The 19575-nt window shown below is 49.5% G+C and overlaps 1 protein-coding gene across 23 annotated transcripts in view; it reads left to right on the forward strand.

Moving 5' to 3' along the window:
• Positions 1 to 18298, forward strand: part of CLASP2 (cytoplasmic linker associated protein 2) — a 132729-nt gene extending 114431 nt beyond the window's left edge. For all 23 annotated transcript variants that reach the window (XM_069084453.1, XM_069084457.1, XM_069084460.1 and 20 more), the window contains 9 exons: positions 2243 to 2386; positions 2603 to 2709; positions 2874 to 3030; positions 3162 to 3375; positions 3469 to 3662; positions 4018 to 4146; positions 5316 to 5522; positions 16410 to 16526; positions 17184 to 18298. In XM_069084453.1, the coding sequence (XP_068940554.1) occupies positions 2243 to 2386; positions 2603 to 2709; positions 2874 to 3030; positions 3162 to 3375; positions 3469 to 3662; positions 4018 to 4146; positions 5316 to 5522; positions 16410 to 16526; positions 17184 to 17276 (1362 nt within the window). In that variant the 3' untranslated portion in view covers positions 17277 to 18298. The remainder of the gene's footprint in view (positions 1 to 2242; positions 2387 to 2602; positions 2710 to 2873; positions 3031 to 3161; positions 3376 to 3468; positions 3663 to 4017; positions 4147 to 5315; positions 5523 to 16409; positions 16527 to 17183) is intronic.
• The last annotated feature ends 1277 nt before the right edge of the window (positions 18299 to 19575 follow it).

A 19575-nucleotide genomic window follows, 5' to 3' on the forward strand; every position in this document is an offset into this window, starting at 1 on the left:
GGGGGGGGGGGGTCTGAGGGTGTCGGAGCCCAGCTGACACAGGTTGCGCCATCTCCCTTCCGTCCCTGTGGCATGGCCCCCTCTGACATGTCCCGGCAGCTGCAGAGCTCACTCCTCCAAGCCGAACCCTAGCCCACCCCCAGGGAAGCGGAGGCTGCTTTCATGTTTCACTTTTCATCATAAAGTAACCCTTCAGAAAGGAGGATGGAAGGAAGGCAGCATTGGTGAAGCCCTGCTGAGACCCAGGCCTGGGCCAAGTGCTGCCATCCGGGCACCCGGTTCCTTGTGGGGGAAGGGAGCTGACTCTGGGCAGGGCAGGACTGTGACATCCACAAGGTAAAGCTGCCAGCCGCCATGAAGTGAGGTCTGAGTGAGGGGGTTTGGTGCTGACCGAGCGATCCTGGGCCAGAGCCTGCATGCACAGAGCCGCAAGGACCTGTTGTCTGTCAGCACAGAGCTCCCCAGGCTGCTCCATCACAGCCCAGTGGCCCATGGTCTAGAGCCCAAAAGATTTCATGCAGGAAACACGTCCTCCAAGCCTGGGTCAGCTAGCCTGGCTGGGAAGGGCAGCAGAAGCTATGGCCAGGCCTCCCTTGCCTTAGTGACCCCTGTCCTCGGAGGTAGAGGAAAAGGCTGGAACTCCCAGAGGGTCCTCTGCTGATGCAGGCTGGTCCAGGCCCAGACCAGAGGTTACGTCTGTCACTTTCAAAGATAGTTCTGTGCTGAATCCTCATCGGGTGGCCTCCTTGGATCTTCGCCAGAGTCTGGTCCTTTTCTGAACCAGGAAACCCCTTGCCTGGTGGCCATGTGACCGCCATCCATTTGGGGACAGTCCCTAGCTGTCCTCGAGGCTGAGCAGAAGTCAGGTGTCAGTTTATTGCTGGTTAAGAGAAGAAAAGTTTAAATGATAGATATAGGGGTATGTGTGTGAACAAACCACACACTTAGTGAACCAAGTCGATAAATGCTTCCTACCACAGGAGCTCTTGGAGAAGACCAGGTGTGGCTGATAAGGAAGGGCTCAGGCATCAGGAGGGGGCTGGCTGGCCGGACAGCCTGACCACACTGACCCTGCCATCAGCCATCAGGAGCCTTCCTCCTCTAAACGTGGCACCTCTGGGGTGGGCAGTGTCTCCCTGTGACCTCTGGAGCCGCCACACTGACCCTGCCATCGGCCATCAGGAGGCTTCCTCATCTGAACGTGGCCATGGGATGCGGTGGCACCTCTGGGGTGGTCAGTGTCTCCCTGTGACCTCTGCAGCTGCCACACTGACCCTGCCATCAGCCATCAGGAGACTTCCTCCTCCGAACGTGGCCATGGGACGTGGTGGCACTTCTTGGAGGGGGTCCCACCTCGCTCCCTGTGACCTCTGGAGCTGCCTTTGGCAGGGCCTGGCCCAGATGAAGATGGAGAGTAAAGCCAGGCTCTGGCTACATCTTGGAGAGCTGAATGTGCCAAGCAGTGGTTGCATTTTCTGCAGTCGATCTGAACGATGACAGCTGGAATACAGCGTGGCCCATTTTCACAGCCCTTAGTGGCTTCTCCCACAGCAACCTTGAACTTGAAAACAGAACATCCTTTGGAAAGAGTCTCTGGACCCAACATAGCATTGACCACTCCCTGCCCACATTCCCTCCCTCATGCCATCCTCTGGGCTGATGGCTGCTTGATCTTGTCCTGGCTAGAGGTGGGGGGGGGGGGTAGGACTGGCAGCTAGGGCTGCAAATGCCCATGGTGATGGCAGACCTACACATTGTCTGTGTGTGGGAAAGGTGATCTCCCAACCCTGTTTCCTGGTTGTTCAACTGACAGAGATGCGTGTTCTGCCTGGATCCTAGCCTGGGAAGCCCAACATACCTTGTAAGGTATAGGGGTAGACTGGCCATGCCGATGTCTGGCCATGGGCTAGCCCGCCATGCCAGTCTCTGACCATGGGCTAGCCCGCCATGCCGATGTCTGGACATGGGCTAGCCCGCCATGCTAGTCTCTGGCCATGGGCTAGCCCACCATGCCGGTCTCTGGCCTGGGCTAGCCCGTCATGCCGATCTCTGGCCACGGGCTAGCCCACCATGCCAGTCTCTGACCATGGGCTAGCCTGCCATGCCGATGTCTGGACATGGGCTAGCCCGCCATGCCGGTCTCTGACCATGGGCTAGCCCGCCATGCTGGTCTCTGGTCCTGGGGGGATGTTTGCATGCAGTCTTCTCCTCTGACCCAGCCTTGGGCCTTCCCTCTTTACAGGCAGCTCAGGCAGTGCTCATCTCCTTATTTGAGCTCAACACTCCCGAGTTTACAATGCTGCTGGGAGCTTTACCAAAAACCTTTCAGGATGGTGCTACCAAACTGCTTCACAATCACCTTCGGAACACGGGCAGTGGCAACCAGGTAATGCCAGGGAGGAGCTGGAGTTTCTACAGGCCAGCAGAAGCCCCGTGGCCGCCCCGGGGGGTGACGTCTGTGAGGGGCTGGGGGCGCCGAGACCAGGCCGAGGCTGTGGCAGGAGGGTGCGGACTAGAAGATGGCGGCATGGAGCATGCTGGGATCACGCCGAGACAGGGCTCAGACCCGTGTCAGTGTGACTGATGCAGTCTTCTCCTTTAGGGTCCAGTGGGGAGTCCCTTAACGAGGCCCACTCCCCGCTCACCAGCGAATTGGCCCAGTCCGCTCACATCCCCCACAAACACCTCCCAGAACACTTTGCTCCCAAGGTAAGGCGGAGGAAGGGGCACCTTTGTGCTGTGGCAGCCCGGGCCCCACTGCTCATCCTCTTCCCCCAGATTGTCTCGGCTTGGCAGCCCAGTGCCCACGTGTGTCTGACCACGGGGCCCTGGGAGATGCCCATTTTCCAGGCCATCCCCATTGTCTTTGGCAGCGCATTTGACTACGACACGGAGAACATGAACTCGGAGGACATCTACAGCTCCCTCAGAGGCGTCACCGAAGCCATCCAGAATTTCAGCTTCCGCAGCCAGGAGGACATGAACGAGCCAGTCAAGAGGGATCCCAAGAGGGAGAGCGACGGCGAGCCGGTGAGAAGTGGCAGACCACCACCATCCTGGGGGTCTCCCTGCCTCCCCCTCCACCACAGGTCACTCGCTGGGGTCCATCCTGGGCAGGCCCCCTCAGGTTTGTAAACTGTGGTGTCTCTCCTGCCGTTCAGATGGGCAGCGACCCCCGTGCCGGGGGCGATGCCCTCGACTCAGGCCGAGCCGCTCTGGACAACAAGACGGCGATGCTGAACACGCTGCCCCCACACTCCTCCCCACGCGCTCGCGACTACAACCCCTACAACTATTGCGACGGTGTGGGCCCCTTCAACAAGTCAGCCTTGAAGGAAGCCATGTTTGATGACGACGCGGACCAGTTTCCTGATGGTGAGTGTGGGGTGGGATGGGGCGGGGCAAGGCCTGCGGGGTAGGGCCAGGAGGTGCTGGGGATAATGGCTCCCATGCCCCCCTTCCCGGCAGACCTGTCTCTGGACCACTCGGACCTGGTGGCCGAGCTGCTGAAGGAGCTGTCCAACCACAATGAGCGTGTGGAAGAGAGGAAGAGTGCTCTGTGTGAGCTCCTGAAGCTGACGCAGGAAGATGCTTTCGGGGTCTGGGACGAGCACTTCAAGACCATCCTGCTCTTACTGCTGGAGACGCTTGGGGACAGAGAGGTGACCAGGGCCCCCAGGGGTGGGACACGGGTCCCAGCTGAGTCTGCCTGGCGACGACGGCAGGCTGGGCTGGGGATCCCATCGGCCTGGGTCAGGGGGCCTGCCGCGTGCAGCCCAGGCCCTTGGGAAGCAGACCCTCGGGAGACAGGTGGCTTCACTTGGCCTCCATCTGGCACGGCAGTAGGCAAGCCCAGCGTCTCTGCCCGGCTCCCTCCCCTTCCCCATAGAGGAGATCCTGGCCTCTGGGGTGGATGGCACGGAGGCTGCTTGCTCTGTCCTCGCAGGGGGCTCCGTCTGCATTCCTACAACATGCTCAAGGTTTGGCCCGAATAACCTGACAAACGTTTCTTCTCAGCACTCGGTCAGAGCTTTGGCCCTAAGAGTTCTCAGAGAAATCCTGAGGAACCAACCAGCCCGATTTAAAAACTACGCTGAGCTGACCATCATGAAGACCCTCGAGGCCCACAAGGACCCGCATAAAGAGGTAAGTCCCCAGCAGCCTGAGACCCCTCCCACCTCGCTCTTGTGTGTACTCTGGCCGCCAGCAGACACTTGGACACACACATCTGTGAAATGACAGTGTGGACACCAGGCACCTCCTGACAGCGAGCTAAGAAATGACCTCCCGCAAGAGGCAGGAAGGAGAGCGGAGCTGTATCCACCTGGATGTGCCCGGTCTGGCCTGGCCAGTAGTGGGATAGACGCTCACCCGAATGCTGGCCAGGTCCGGTACTTGGGTGCTGGGCTTTTCTGCGCTTGAGTCATTGGAGCCTAGGCTTGGGATCAGGAAGGTCTGGGCCTCAGTTTCCTCCTCTGTCAGATGGGGGTTGATTTGACGATCCCCTCTTGCTCTCCGGCAGTGAGCCTTTCACCCTCATCTCCCTGTGGTGCTGAGCCCCTAAGCTCTCATGGGAGGCTCACCTCTGATGATCTGAGTCAGCCAGTGCCATAGAGGTGGCAGCAAAGCTTGTGTCCACAGAGGTCATGAGTAGAACTAATCCTTCTGGAATTTGGGTTGGGAAAGGGAAATGAGCCCCAGGACAAAAATTCCGGAGGTCAGCAGTCACATGAAGGGTGAGCAAAGGTGGAGATGAGAGGAGAGCCAGAGAACCAGCAGAGGGGGCCTGGCCATTACTGGGCAAGGCCCCCCAAGAGGGAGGGAGGCAGGGGGACGGCGATGGCCGAGATGCGTGTAGGCTTCGAGACTTGGAGAGAGCAGAGTCCCTTTGTGGTGAGGGCCTTCCTGGGATCAGCAACACGCTGCCCTCCTCTGCTTCCCCCTGAGAGACGGGGCCGTGTCTCCCTGGCTTCTGCCTCTTCAGTGCCTGGGACACAGAGGCTGGAGGAGAGATGGGCTGGGGGGACATCCCAAGTGGCACTGAACAGCCCTTGGCTACCCGATGGCTCCTTAAAGAACACAGCCTGGTGGGGCCTGGCTCCATGGTCAGGACCATGATGTCACTGGATGTGCGGGGAGAGCCAGAGCAGGCCCCCTCTCCAGCCTCCACCCAGAAAGTTGGCCAGTAGGTGTGCTCTGGAGCCTTCTGGGGACCCCCAGCCCAGACAGCGAGGACAGCAGTGGCCAAGAACCTCCTTCTCCACACAGAAACACCTTAGAAAGCAGGGTCTCGGTTCTTGTCCCTTGTGGTTCAGGTGGTGAGGTCCGCGGAAGAAGCAGCATCTGTGCTGGCCACCTCCATCAGCCCAGAGCAGTGCATCAAAGTCCTCTGTCCTATCATCCAAACGGCCGACTACCCCATCAACCTGGCCGCCATTAAGATGCAGACCAAGGTGATTGAGAGGGTGTCCAAGGAGAGCCTGGCCCAGCTGCTGCTGGAGATTGTGCCTGGCCTGATCCAGGTAAGAGAGCCTGCAGGGGAGCCCCGGGCTGTGCCTGGATTCTGCGCTCCCAGGGCAGGGCCACGGCCCCTCCTGTGGTGATGCCAGCCGCATGGGGCAGCTGGCAGCAGGTCAAACTGAGAAGTGTGGAATGGCGGATGCAAGCCAGGCGAGAATCTGTCATCGCAGTTCTGATTTATGGATCAGAGGGCAGGGTTTATATTATGAATGCAAAGCAATTATCTCTTAGGGATACATGCAAAATTATTTACTGTCTTGGTTCATTTTCGCACATCTCTATGTTTTAATATCCTTGTTCCCTTGCGTGCATCTATGTCTGGGTCACTGCAAGTCAAGAAGAGATGGTGAGCCAATCTTAAGACATAACATAGCCTTCACGGGGAGCTGACTTGGCAGAAATCCTGGACAGGGTCAGAGACTGGCCCTTGACATACAAGTAACTTAAGAGCGTGAACCCCGGTTCCCAGAACCAGGAAAGACCAGCCGAGCATGTGCATCCCCAGAGGTGCAATAAGCACAATGTCCCCAACAAGCTCGCAGCTAGCACAAAGTGAAGCCATAGCGAGTTAGGATTATTAAGTGGATCAATCTGATTTATCCAGTGAAATATCCGATTGGCTACATCTACAGGATCAGTTCCTGAAATAAGACTTTGTGTAATTTGTTCAGTCGTATTGGACAATTAATTTATATCCCAGGTGAGCATATGACTATGCAAAGTGCCATTGAACCTATTCCTCATTTGACTCCAAGTAACGTTAGAAGTTCCATTCTTCCAAATACATGGGGTTACACAAGCATAAGTGCAGCAACAGTCACAGGGCAATTTTGTGTTCTCCTATCGTTACATACTGTTGACATCTAATAATACATGGTGTGAGATGACAGTTTCTACGAGTAATATTCCAATATAAATCCTGACCTTTAAGAGTTATGTTCATACATTTTCAATATATACATTATCAACTCAATAATGGTTACAAAGGCTGTGATATCAGTCTGGTCACTGCAGGAAGGCATACACAAAGAAATAATACAATAATCACTACGGGCAAAAATATGTAAAATCATAGACATCAAATTAGAAGGAAATAACTTCAACAATGTTAAGATTATCGTGCTGGCAATGTGCCTGGATCAATTCCAGAGTGATGACAATTTTGGATGTTTTCTGATATACTTTGTAATATTTGAATCATGTCAAACAGAAGTTGGACACATATTTTGTCCCAAAATACATTAGAATCAGAGCTAATATATAATAAAGGTGTCACACAAATATATGTAAATACACTGCTAATTGTTCTAATACATTGGTTTTCTACCAAAAAATCCTTATCTACATTCTGTCCTGTTATAAAGGCTACAGAAACACTTTATAATTCATTAACATTGTGCAGTTTTTTGGATTTTTTTTTAAGCAATTGGGGTTAAGTAACTTGCTCAAGGTTACACGGCCAGTTTTTTTTTTTTGTGGGGGTGTTAAGCATCTGAGGCCAGAACCAATCCTGGGTCTCCCAACTCCGGGGCCGGTGCTCTTACTGCGACACCTAGCCGCCCCTAAAACTTGAATTTTTTTTTTTGCTCTTTTGGAGGGGTAATTGGGGTTAAGTGACTTGCCCAAGGTCACACAGATAGTTTTTGTGTTAAGTGTCTGAGGCCAGACTTGAACCCAGGTCCTCCTGACTCCAGGGTCAGTGCTCCATTCACTGCACTATCTAGCTGCCCCTTGGATTTTTCTAAATAGAGAAGTTGTAGACAGTGGTTGAAATTATCGATAATAGTAGGGCATTGAATCTAGTAACAAGAAGTCTGACAAACTTTCCCCCTTCTTTCAAATAAAACCAAAAAAAAATTTTTTTTTAAATTAATTGGAAAAAGCAAATGAAGATGTTCAACAATTTACAACAACCAATCTCTACCAGTTATACATCGAGTAAGAGCACAGTTTATACATGATATTCCATACAAAAGTCATGTATAGATAGGTGTATCCATAATTACATGTTTTTTTTTTTAAAACCAAGCTGACATTCTTTGCCACTTCAGTCACAAATTGAGTTGGTATTTTATTCAGTAAATAAGTAGAGGACGCAGTTGTCGATACTAAGAGGGAGCCTATGGCAGTTAGTCCCATGATTAGAAGTTCTTTTTGTAGCTAGAGAATCAGATATTACTAAAAGTGCAGTTTCCCCCAAAGTCTGAAGCCAAAAGAGAGAGGTTCTACAAGCAGGTGATATTCCCGTCAAATGTAGTATTGACTTATATCATCTGTAAATGATTCACATTAGTGGAAGTAAAGAAGACTTGAGGGGGTCAAATACATGTAGTTAGAGGTTATATATGAAACAGTTGGTGTGATAGAGGTGTATGTCTCAGGACTTAAATCAGGATGTAACCAGGTCAGTTTGCATTGAAGTCAGAGTGATCATAGCAAGAAACACCAGTCCTGGGGTAACAGGTTTCAGTTCTTTGGCTGATATGATAAATGTTCAGTTTGCCCCCATGTGTGTAGTGGCTGCATTAGGAGACCTCTTCTTCATTCCCATGTTCTGTCTCCGTGATTTCTCCTGCTGCTGCCAGAGCTCTTTGCATCTTCTGGGTGAGCTGGAGTATGTGCCGTGACATCTCTTTCAGGCTCTGACACCTGTTGTTCCCCAGCTTCTGGAAAACATAAACACAGTCTCGCCCCCTCCCCCTAGTTAAGGGCAGACCTTTCCCATGCCTGTGTGTGGATGACCTGCATTTGGGAACTATGCACCTTTTCATATTATTTTACTGCCAGTGTATTCTCATTATCAGAGATGTAAAAAAAATTGGGGGGATGTATAAAGCAGCAGCTAATTGCCTTTATAATGAATTGGACCAAGTCCCTTTTTATGTTGTAAATAGGATTAATATCTTTATTCCATTTGTCAAGATCATAAGGGTTATGCCTGTAATTAATATCGTTTGCAGGTGATCACAGAAGAGTGCAGATTTGCTAGTGTAGGCAGGGGCATGATCAGTTTTCAGTTGTTTTGGAATGACCATTGAAGCAAAAGACTGTAACATATGGCTAATTACATTTTTTACTGTTTCCCCTATGTAAAGGGAAGCTGGAGCAGTAATAGAGAACACATTGAGGGCAGTGTTTAATAATCTGTCTAGCTTGTTCCCTAGTAACATGGAATTGTTTACATAGAACATGTATTTTGACAAAAATAAAAGTGAGATAACATAGCTCTATGAATATTTTGGAAAAAGGGAGTTGGAAAAACTTGAACTTTTTGATTAGTAGTCGTATTTATTTTGATAAAGAGGTCCAGGAAGTGAAGAATGAGCTGTAATATGGGTTAAATAGGTTGTGATCTCTATTTTATGAGAGTTAGTCATCTCAGAAAAAAGTTAAAAGGACCTGTATACTGTGTGTGTTTAAGTTAAGCAGTATCAATATGTGGGCACATGTACACTGAATGTTTGCTATCTGACACAACGTTAAGGGGAAAAGAAAAAGCATTTTACAGTAATATCATAGCAGAAAGATGTGTCTAGTGGGCAGAAGTAAAGTGAATAGTAATGACTTTATCATTATTAGAATTAATGTTAATATAATTAGAATTAATAAGCTTGCATTTCTGGGAAGCTGATAGACAAAAGAAGTTCCTGACTTAGAACTTTACAACTGAATAGTAGACCTGTTACATCCTTGTTTCACAAGGCTTGTTTATACTTGTTTATTAATTTTGGAAGAAAAAGATATTTCAGAAATTGAATCTTTTACCTATAATAAGTTCAGATACTTAAACTCTTGCCTAGGCTATGAAACAACTATACATTGAAATCAAAACAGCAAAATCTGTTCTACTTTACTTTAACTTAGCTATAATTTGTCTTGGAAATGAAAGCTTTGGTAGGTTGTTTGTTTTTTTTTAATCATAGTAGGGATTGAAAAGAAATTTTAAAAGTATATCCCCTTTATTCAAAAGTTTTAAAATTCATAAATGATCACTAAACTTTTATGAAGAAAATTAATTGAAAAGTTTTAAAATAATAGCTCTGTTTTTTACCCAAAAGCAAAAACAGAACTTTTAAGATTGAGATTCATTTAAACCAAATTGATGTAGCATAAGTAACATAAATTCTCAAGGTATTTATTGACAAACTATTGCAGAATTCTTAAATATCACAAAGTTTTTAGTAAAAAAAGGTATAGTAATTGAATTTTTATATTGACAACAATTAAGAAGCTGAACAAAGTGCTTATAAAATCTATTAGTATTAGGATCCCTCTAAACAATGGGAATATTATAAAGTGAGCCTAAGAAGTTTATATAGATTTCTGTATCTGTTCTAATTCTACATGAAAAATAATGTTGGATTTCCCAGTGAACTAACACGAAAAGAGTTCATATCTTTTACTGACATTGTCCTTATCATAGAAATTTTGATATAAAAAGAAAAAATAAGAATATGTGAATTAAATATAGTCTTAAATGCTTTTTATTTTAAGTAGCAATTTTTCAGTAATCACAATTCATATCCAATTACATGTTAATTTTATTCCCATGGAGTTGTAATAAATAATAAAGATTTACTAGGTTTCTGCGACATAAAGAATTTCATTTAACGTTTTTCTTTCTCAAATTTTGACTTGTCCTGATGTAAAAGCAATTGTTAGAAATCCCTTGAAATATTTTGCAACTTCTTTAGCAAGTTAGGTTCATTATTTAGGAACTACATAACTAAAACAAGTTCCTTTCTCAGCCTGAATGACCTTACCTCTAGAGATAGTTTCCTTGGCAGTTTGACAAAATAAGAATAACTGAGATGGACTTTAGGGAGGGGCTGGGGCTGATGCCCCTGCTTCATCAAATCTCATACAGGAAGGAGGAATGGTCTGAGTGACATGAATTAATCCAAATAAAGTTTTCACTCAGTTTCCTCCTTACTACATACAGTAATCTATTATCAATTTTAGGTTTTAGTATTTAAACAATAAAGTAACTTGGGTAATAATTTCCATAAGTGATAGCCAAATTGTTTCAGTTGTAATCTCCTTTTTAACTACAGGTAAAGATATAAATACCTGGTTTCCTGTATAGCATATATAAACATAAGATGTTACGTGACATAACTGTTTTTACACAAACTTTTTCTCTGTATTTTAGTTTGTTAAATGTCTGAGGCTGGATTTGAACTCAGGCCTTCCTGACTTCAGGGCCGGTGGTCTATTCACTGTCCCACCTTGCTGCCCCTCAATTTTTAAATGAGAGAATTTTTCTACTATTTAAAAAGACCACAACAACACGATGACATCATGACATTAATTGTATTTCCAAATAATCACTTGCAAAAATTATTGGTAGAAAATTGGGTTTATCTAGTGCAGAGATTTTTCTCCTCTTCACAGCTGCAGAGCCTAGTTGTGCATTTAGGGGTTTTGAATGGAGAGGTTTGTCTGCTTGCTTTAAAGGTGTGAGCTTCAGTGCCCCAGGGCTGTTGCTAGTGGGGTCCTTGATAAATTTATTATGCTTTCTCCCTTTACACAGATTGGGAGGGTAACTTAAATTCCCTATTATTCTTCAGCTCTCTCTATTTTAATCTGATCTAGGACGAGAGACTTTAATAAATTTTTGTAAAATGTTTTTAGCTGATTTAATAACTTTTGCTCCAGTAAACTTTATTTATGGGTCCACTCCTTAAAAACGTCTTTAAAAGTGATAGCTTTGAAGCCTCCAGCAAAAGGGAGGTGGGAGTGGCGCCTCTCCCATACTAAAGAACCCAAAAACCTTATCAGATCTTAGAAAATATCCCAATTTGCCTAAATGTCAATTAGTAAAATGAATCCTGACTTATCTTTAGGATCAAATTAGGAGTGACACTTTTTACTTTTCACATGAATTCAATTGACTTACAGATGCATTCTGATACACAAATTTTTTTTTTCTCTAAGTGGGGCAGAAAATGTTTGTTCCTATGTCTCTTTGATCTGAGGGGAAAAAAATTTGGTCAAAGTGGAGTGAAGAGAAGGAGATTTTCAAACTTTCAAAGATCTTAAAACTTCTGTTCCCACTTTTTATGCAAATAGTTTATTTATGCCTGCTACTTTTTTCTATACTCTATGAGTTAATATAATCATCATATAATCTATAAAATAAAATATTTTCCTCTCTCTCCTCAGCCAGCTGCTGCATGCATTGGGGGGGGGGGGGGGAGAAGGGGAAGGGAAAGAGATAAGAACATTCCAAGGAAAGTCTTCCAGTCCAGCTGCATTTTGAACCTTACAGGGTGTGGAGATTACTCACTCACACTCACACAGAGACACAAACAAAACAGACCAAAAATGAGAGGAAGAGCGCACTCAGAAATTATTAAAGACTGTTTGCAGAAATCAGACATTATGCTTGGCCCTCCAGAATGGAGACCAGGTAAAACTTCCTTGATCATTTTCTTTTTATCTGTTTCCAGTAAAGACCACTGTATCACAGTGAATGGTTCGAGCCACCCCTGGCGCTTTCATTTCTGATGTTAAACATATCATTAATATATTCCATAGAGAAAAGGCAGAAATGGGGAAATGCTGGAGTCCCTCCTCCAAAAGCCCCCCTGCTGTATCCCCTTTTACCAAATCTACTGTCCCCTTCTACACATTCCAAGAGTTCTTGTAGCTGACTACTGGTGATAAGTAATCCTCCTTCTTTTACTAATCTTTTAAAAAGATGTAGATAGCATTCACTGTCTCTACTTTCACTTTGTACCTGTCCCATCTGAGACCCTCTCTAATCCCTATCACATGCTGGTGTTAGCCTGGTGAGTTACCCTCTGTAAGTTTCTAACTAGAGAAAATCCGACTTTTGCCCTCTACCTTTAGTTGTGTTCTCCAGAGTTACAGGAGGCCACTCCTCTACTGATACTTTTCTTAAGCCCTTGAAGCCCTGAAGGGCACCATGGATGCCCGTAATTCATATGGGCACAGGCCAAACAGAGAAGTGTGGAATGATGGACACGAGCCAGGTGAGATCGGTCATGGCAGTTCTGATTTATCGATCAGAGGGCAAGGTTTATATAATGAATGTGAGGAAATTATCTCCTGGGTTCCCACGAGAGAATTGCTGTGCATCTGTGTCTGGGTCACTGCGAAGTCATCACCGTCCTAGACTCCTGCAAGTCAGGAAGAGATGGTGAGTCAATCTTCAGACATAATATAGCCTTCATGGGGAGCTGGCTTGGGAGAAATCGTGGACCGGCTCAGAGACCGGCCCTCGAAAAGCAGGAAATGTGAAATGGTCCCCAGTGATGGTGGCACGGGTCAGAAGCGCTCGGGGGATAGCAGTCCTGACTGTTGGTAAACCCTCAGTTAGCCGAGGGATTCTCCATGTAAGCAGGGCCTGAGACCCTCGGCCCAACTGATACACCCCACATAGACAGCCCTTTCTCTCACAAGTTCTCTCGGGTGGGCAGAAAGAAGCCTGATGTCACGTGAGCCTCCCGGCCATCATGCCACAGAGAAGTCGGCCAGTGCCCGCGAGCCCACAGAATGGGGCTTGGATACTCCAGTGACCCAGCGTCACCACCAGAAAGGCATTACATTACAGCTTGGTGAGTGCCGGGAGCCACCCCCATCCCATGACCTCAGCTGGTGACTGGTGCAGGCGTCCCGGCAACATCCCCGGTCTTCCTGCCCTCTGCAAGCGCAGCAGAAAGATCCTAGCCAGAGAAGCTTCCGCCAGTTCTCCGCGGCATCCCAAGCATGTCTGTGCTCATCACAACCATCTTCTCCTTGCCCAGTGGAGACAGGGTGGCTCCCCAACCTTGTCGGCCCATCCAGCAGCAGAAGGCTTTGCAGGACATGTGGGTAGGCAGAGATACGAGGAATGTGGGCCCATCTCATGTTCAGCGTGAGAGAAGGCAGCATCGCTGCTTGGGCTTGTAGCCCTCAGTCCTCCAGTGACCACATGAGGAGGTGGAAGTGGGCCCAAAGCAGACCAGGGAGAGCTGAGGGCTAGAAGGGAGCCAGATCCATGGGGAGAGAGAGCATCAGTGCCTGCTCACCCAAGGCCTCCTTTGTGGATGTGGTCCGTTTTTTGTTCATTGAGTGCTGCTTCCCTCAGGACACCCTGCTTCTGACCAGTGTCACGAATACGAGGTGTCCCTGGGTCCATTGACACTCTGAACAGGGTGCGGCCTTCAAGGCCCCCCTCCCACAGGAGTCTAGCCAGCAGGTGGGAAGATCACACAAAACCCCTTGATAAAGGGGCCCCAGAATCACTGAGTGTCTGCTGGCCTTGGAGATGGTGCAGACCTAATGCAGACCAGATGGTGCTGGGACGGGCGGGCTGCCCTGTAGACTTGAGTTTGTTTCTGTTTTTAAATACATTTTTACTTATCTTATTGGTCATTTACCACTTACACAGAAAAAAATTGTAAGTTCCAAATTCTCTTTCTTGCTTGCCCTCCCCCCCCCCTTTTGAGAAGACAAACGATTTGATATCGATCATACATGTGAAGTGAGGCAAATCACATTAACCTGTTGATCGTGTCACAAAAGAAAACAGACACAAAACAGTGAAGCGAGTCTGTGAAGTGTCTGCTTCGGGCAGCGGTCGTAGCTGGAGGTCGGGAGCATTGTCCAGCGTGATCCCGCCTCGGGCCGGCGTATTGCTGAGAGAGCGGAGTTGTTCGTGGGGGTCATCACACAGTGTGGCTGTTACCGTGTGCGTTCCGGCTGTGCCCACTCCGTTTCCATCCATTCGCCAGAGTCTGCCTGAAATCCGCCCGCTTGTCATTTCTCATGGCACCCCAGTGTTCCATCACAGTCACTTACTGCAGCTTGTTGCCAGTCCTTCGTCGCCACACAAAGAGCTGCTTTCAGAAGTCCTTTTCCCTTTTTTTGGAAGTCATTGGGATACAGCCCTAGTCGTGGTCTTGCTGGTTCAAAGGTAATGCACAGCTTTGTGGCCCTTGGGCACAGTTCCAGACTGCCCTCCAGAACGGTTGCATCCGTTCACAACTCCACCAGCCGTGCCTTCGTCTGCTTGTTTTCTCACAGCCCCTCCACCATTTATCATTTTCCTTTTCTGTCATATTAACCCAAGGTGGTAGGTATGAGGTGGTACCTCAGAGTTGTTTTAATTTGCATTTCTCTAATCAGTAATGCTTTAGAACATTTTTTCGTGACTATAGATAACTTTGATTACTTCATCAGAAAACTGCCTGTCAATAGTCTTTGGCTATTTTTAATTTTTTTCTTTTAATTTATTTCTATACTTTTAGTTTGCAACATTCAGTTCCACAATCGCTTGAGTTCCAAATTTTCTCCCCCTCCCTCTGCGCCCCCCTTCCCCCCCACGGCGGTATGCCATCAAATATAGGATCTACAAATACCTTCACATGAAGCATTAGTCAGGTTGTAAAGGATTATAACCAATGGGCAAGAGGAAACACAACAAAACAAGAAAAAGACAGCAGGCGCTTTGCTTCCCTCTGCATTCGGACTCTGCAGCTCTTTCTCTGGATGCAGACGTCTCTCTCCATCATGAGTCTTTTGGAGTTGTCTTATAACCCTGCCTTGCCGAGAGGAGCCCAGTCTATCCAAGTCAGTCATCACACATACGCTGTGTCTGTGATTGTGTACAGAGTTCTCCTGGGTCTGCTCTCCTCATTCAGCATCAGTTTGTATCAGCCTCTCCAGGTTATTGTGAAGTCCATCTGCTCCTCATCTCTTATGGCGCAGTAGGGTTCCATGACATGCATATACCACAGCTTGTTTAGCCATTCCCCAACGGATGGGCATCCTTTTAATTTCCAGTTCTTTGCCACCACAAAAAGAGCTGCTATAAACATTTTTGTACATACGGGTCTTCCTCCCACTTGTACAGTGTCTTTGGGATATAGCCCTAGAAGTGGTATTGCCGGGTCAAAGGGTTCACACTTACTTACAGCCCTTTGGGCACAGTTCCAGACTGCTCTCCAGAATGGTTGGATCAGTTCACAACTCCACCAGCAATGCATTCATGTTCCAATTTGCCCACATCCTCTCCAGCATTTGTCATTTCCCTGTTTTGTCATCTTAGTCTGGCCGGTGACATGTGGTATCTCGAAGTTGTTTGATTTGCATTTCTCTAATCAGTAGTGATTTAGAGCATTTTTTCATATGCTTATAGGTATCTTTAATTTCTTCCTCTGAGAACTGCCTGTTCATATCCTTTCTTTGACTTTGGCTATTTTTTAACTGGGGACGATTTCCCTGTGGTCTTACAAATCTCACCAGTGGGCAGATGAGACCTTTACTGGACGGGTGGAGCTCTTTCGTCTGGTTGTAGATCCCCTCCCTCAGCGGGCCTGGCCAGGCCCTGTATCACCAGCCCATCCACTTTCTGTATCTTCAGGATTCCTGATCACCTCCGTGGGGTGATTCTCCCCTTTGGTTCTTGAGGGGCTGCTATGCTTCATGCTCAGCCACTGACCCATCCTGCTGCATGAGGGGCTTTAGTTTCTGGGGAAACCTCCGCCCCCACCCTCCTCTTCCGGTTCAGTTCTCTCACCTTGGCAAAGAGGGGGCAGAGAAAACATGAGCTGCTGGCCTGGGAGCTCTTTCCCCATCTCTCTGGGGTGTTCTTTCTGGCCCTGAGCAGGGCCTCCTCCGCAGGGAGTGCAGCTTGTCCACCTTTTCTAGGACATGTGACTCAGCTGAATGCTATGCCTCCCAAAGCCCCTCTTCCACCACCTGTCTCCCCCTTCCACATATGAGAACCCGCTGATGGCAGACAGCAGGAGAGACCCTGCTGGTCGGAGGGGCGCCCCCCTTGAGAGTGGAGATCTGAGTGCAGGGGAGCTGCCCCAGCTGCTCGAGCAGGCCGGACCGGCCACACAGCGAGTCTTGGCCTGTCTCCTTCTGTTCCGCAGGGGTACGACAACTCGGAGAGCAGCGTCCGGAAGGCTTGCGTCTTCTGCCTTGTGGCCATCCACGCGGTCATAGGGGACGAGCTGAAGCCCCACCTCAGCCAGCTCACGGGGAGCAAGGTGAGGCCAGGGGGGACACAAAGGTCACGATTTAACCTTCCAAGGCACAGACATGGTCACAGGCATTAAGTAAGCGCCTCCTGCGTGGTCCTGGGCTAAGCCCTGGCCTCGGGGAGCCCGCCGGCAGGGTCTTAGCCGGCACCTCCAGGAGTCCCCCGTGGGTGCAGGTGAGGAGGGAGGGCCTTCCAGACCTGGGGGCCCCCGAGAAAATGCCCAGAGTCTGGAGACGCAGCAGTGCCTGGGAAGGGGGGGAGGGTCCGCTTGGTGCCCAAAGCTGTTTTCTAAGACTTGAGTTGGCAGGCGGGCACTCGGGACAGGAGGCCGGGACATTGGGCCTCATTTAGCGCCTACCCCCAGGGGACTTCCCACACACACACACACCCGCCTCCTCCCTCACACTGATCTCCCCTTTATCCCATGTGGGCTCGTCCAAGACAAGGCTGGCTCCTGCCTCTGGGTGTGTCCCTGCCTGCAGCCTGGGTCCTCGCACACAGCAGGCACTCCCTAAGCACTGAGCAGCTCTTTCCAGTGAAGTGAAATCCCCGTTCTTGTCCTTGGGGGTCTCCTGTGGGAAGCTGGGGGCGGGGGCAGCCACCCCCTCTGTCTGGGCCCTGGGTCCGGCTGCTGAAGGGCACCGTCCGTCTGTTCCCTCCGCAGATGAAGCTGCTGAACTTGTACATCAAGCGGGCACAGACAGGCTCTGCAGGGAGCGAGCCCATCGTGGGCCCCGACACGGCCGGGCAGAGCTAGCCGAGCGAGCGCAGCAACCAGCAGAGGGCACTGCAGGCCCGTGTCTGAGCGCGGCTCTCCCCTTCTTCCCTCTAACAGGTGGCTGCCCTCAGCCTGCATGTACCGTCACATAGAGTGGTTCCAGACCCAAGGAAAACAGTATTAATATCGGTTAATGAACACGAGATGATTTTTAAAACCTGCTTCGTTGTTTGACCAGCCCTCACTCCTGTCTTCCCATTAACCTTCGCCAGTGTTACGATTGTATAGATTTTTTAAATTGCTAATTAAACAGGAATGCTTTGAGCTTCTCAAGTTTGAAATCTAAAACATTTTTGCCTTTATTCCGCTGCAGAATAATCTTTCTGTTCCTCCTTTGAGTTCTGTTGACTATCATGTCCTCTGCTAGAAACGTGAAATGATGTGGAGACAAAGCAAGGCTGCCCCTCGCCCTTGGCGTGGGGGCCTTGGACACAAGCGGAGCCAGCCTGGTCCTGCCCAGTGGGGCATGGGGCTGGCCGGGCCTCCCCGGGACGGGATTGGGGAGCTCGGTGCGTCTCGCCACCTTCGGCTTCGGAGCACCGCTGCACGCACCCTGCACGCTCTTCTGGACAAGCAAGAGGCCAGGGACAGTGTTGTGGGTCTGGCTCGGGAAGGCGCCCCTTAGCTCTCCCTTCCACAGGCAGGTGCACTCTTGGGGGGCTGAGGAGAGGGAAGCTGGTCCCCCATTCTCGGCCACCGCCCTCTCTACCTCCGCAGAGCTCACTGTTCTCACCGAGCCCATGCCTGTGCCCATGCCATCCCTCGTCTGTGACCCCGCCGGGCACTGCCACCGTGGAGGCCGAGTCCACTCGCTGAGTCAGCGTCAGAGACGGGTAGAGCATCTCTGAAGCGAGGGAAGACGTCCTGTCCTTTCACCCCTCCTCGAGCCCTCCCCTGCGCCTCATTTTCCTTAATTGTTCACTACGTTGTGTATTTATGGTTCTGTGTTCTCCATTGTGCGTACCCCGGCAATAAAACTGTACATAACATTACCTGGAAAACAGGGCGGTGCCAGAGGTGTTCCTGTCGTTGCGCTTCAAACCCGGGCAGTCCCAGCAGGGGGAGGAGAGGTCTTGGACACATACGGGGCGAGCAGCGCACCTCCTCACAGAAACGAACTTTTCCTTTTTTTTTTTTTTTTTTTAATACTTTAAGTGAGGTTTTACCTCGGTCAGTCGGAAGGTCTGGCTGGCATTTTGTCAGGCTGGTCCCACTGGAGCCTGAGAAGGACCACATAGGAGAACAGGCAGACTGGGGGGAAATGGGGAAAAAACTGGGAAAAGGCCAGCCCCCTCCGCGGCCCACCCTGCTCCTAGACCAGCCTTCTTTCTCCAGGAGGTCAGGGACCAAGGCCCTTCCTGCCTGATGGCATATCTAGATCCTTCCCCCAGCCTGGCTCCCAAAGCTGACCAGTGCCTAACCGGAGCAGAAGGCACAAGGTGACCCTTTGACCCTTCCCTCTTCCTCCCCCCCCCCAGGCCCCTCAGGCAGGCTACACAGAGTCAGGGGCTTAGCGGATGCCTTCTGTCCTGCTGGCTCTTTTCTCTCTTGCCCTGGAAGAGGGGTCTGTCCAGTTGGCTTGTTAAGCCCTGCACAGCCTTTGGTACTTGGGGTCATCAGAAAATAGAATGAGGACGATCCCACATGCCTAGCTGGGAAGGGGAGGAAGGCTCAGGGCAGCTGGAACTCGGCCCCTCCGGCCTCAGCCTCCTGTCCAGGCCAGGCCAGGACTCAGCCCCTTGAGAAAGGCCAGGCATGGTGGTCATCTCTGCTTGATTGCTGCTTCCTTGGTCATTTGGTCAAGAACTGATGCTTTTGAGGTGGCCCAGGAGGTTATGGATGACATTATTATTGAATGAAGATGTTCTCATTTGGGGGCATCCAGGAAGAGGAGTGAACAATTCTCCTGATGCTCTGTAAAAGGAAGAAATTAGATAATGGAGGAAGAGTTGGAAGGGCCCTCCCAGAGAAGGCCAGTCGGTAGCTTGTCCACAGTCACTCAAGCAGCAGAGCTGGGCTCCAGCCCCAGGCTGGCCTGGCTTTAAATGCAGACTGCGCTCCCAGTGACAGCACAGACAGGTGTCCCTGGTCCTACGAGGCATGTGTGATGTCAATGTTGGGTGCCTTTTCTGCACCTCTGAGGCGAATCATGGAGTCATCTGTGAAAGAGGGAGGGAAGGAAACATGCCTACTGTCTGCTGGGCACTGTGCTGAACACTCAGGACACAAAGGGAGGCAAAAGAGTGTCCCTGTCCTCGAGGATCACCCCATCTACTGG

This window comes from Petaurus breviceps, unplaced genomic scaffold (genome assembly GCF_028583685.1).
Source record: "Petaurus breviceps papuanus isolate PSGF00001 unplaced genomic scaffold, PetGlider_PUasm1.0 174, whole genome shotgun sequence".
Classification (NCBI taxonomy): Eukaryota; Metazoa; Chordata; class Mammalia; order Diprotodontia; family Petauridae; genus Petaurus; species Petaurus breviceps.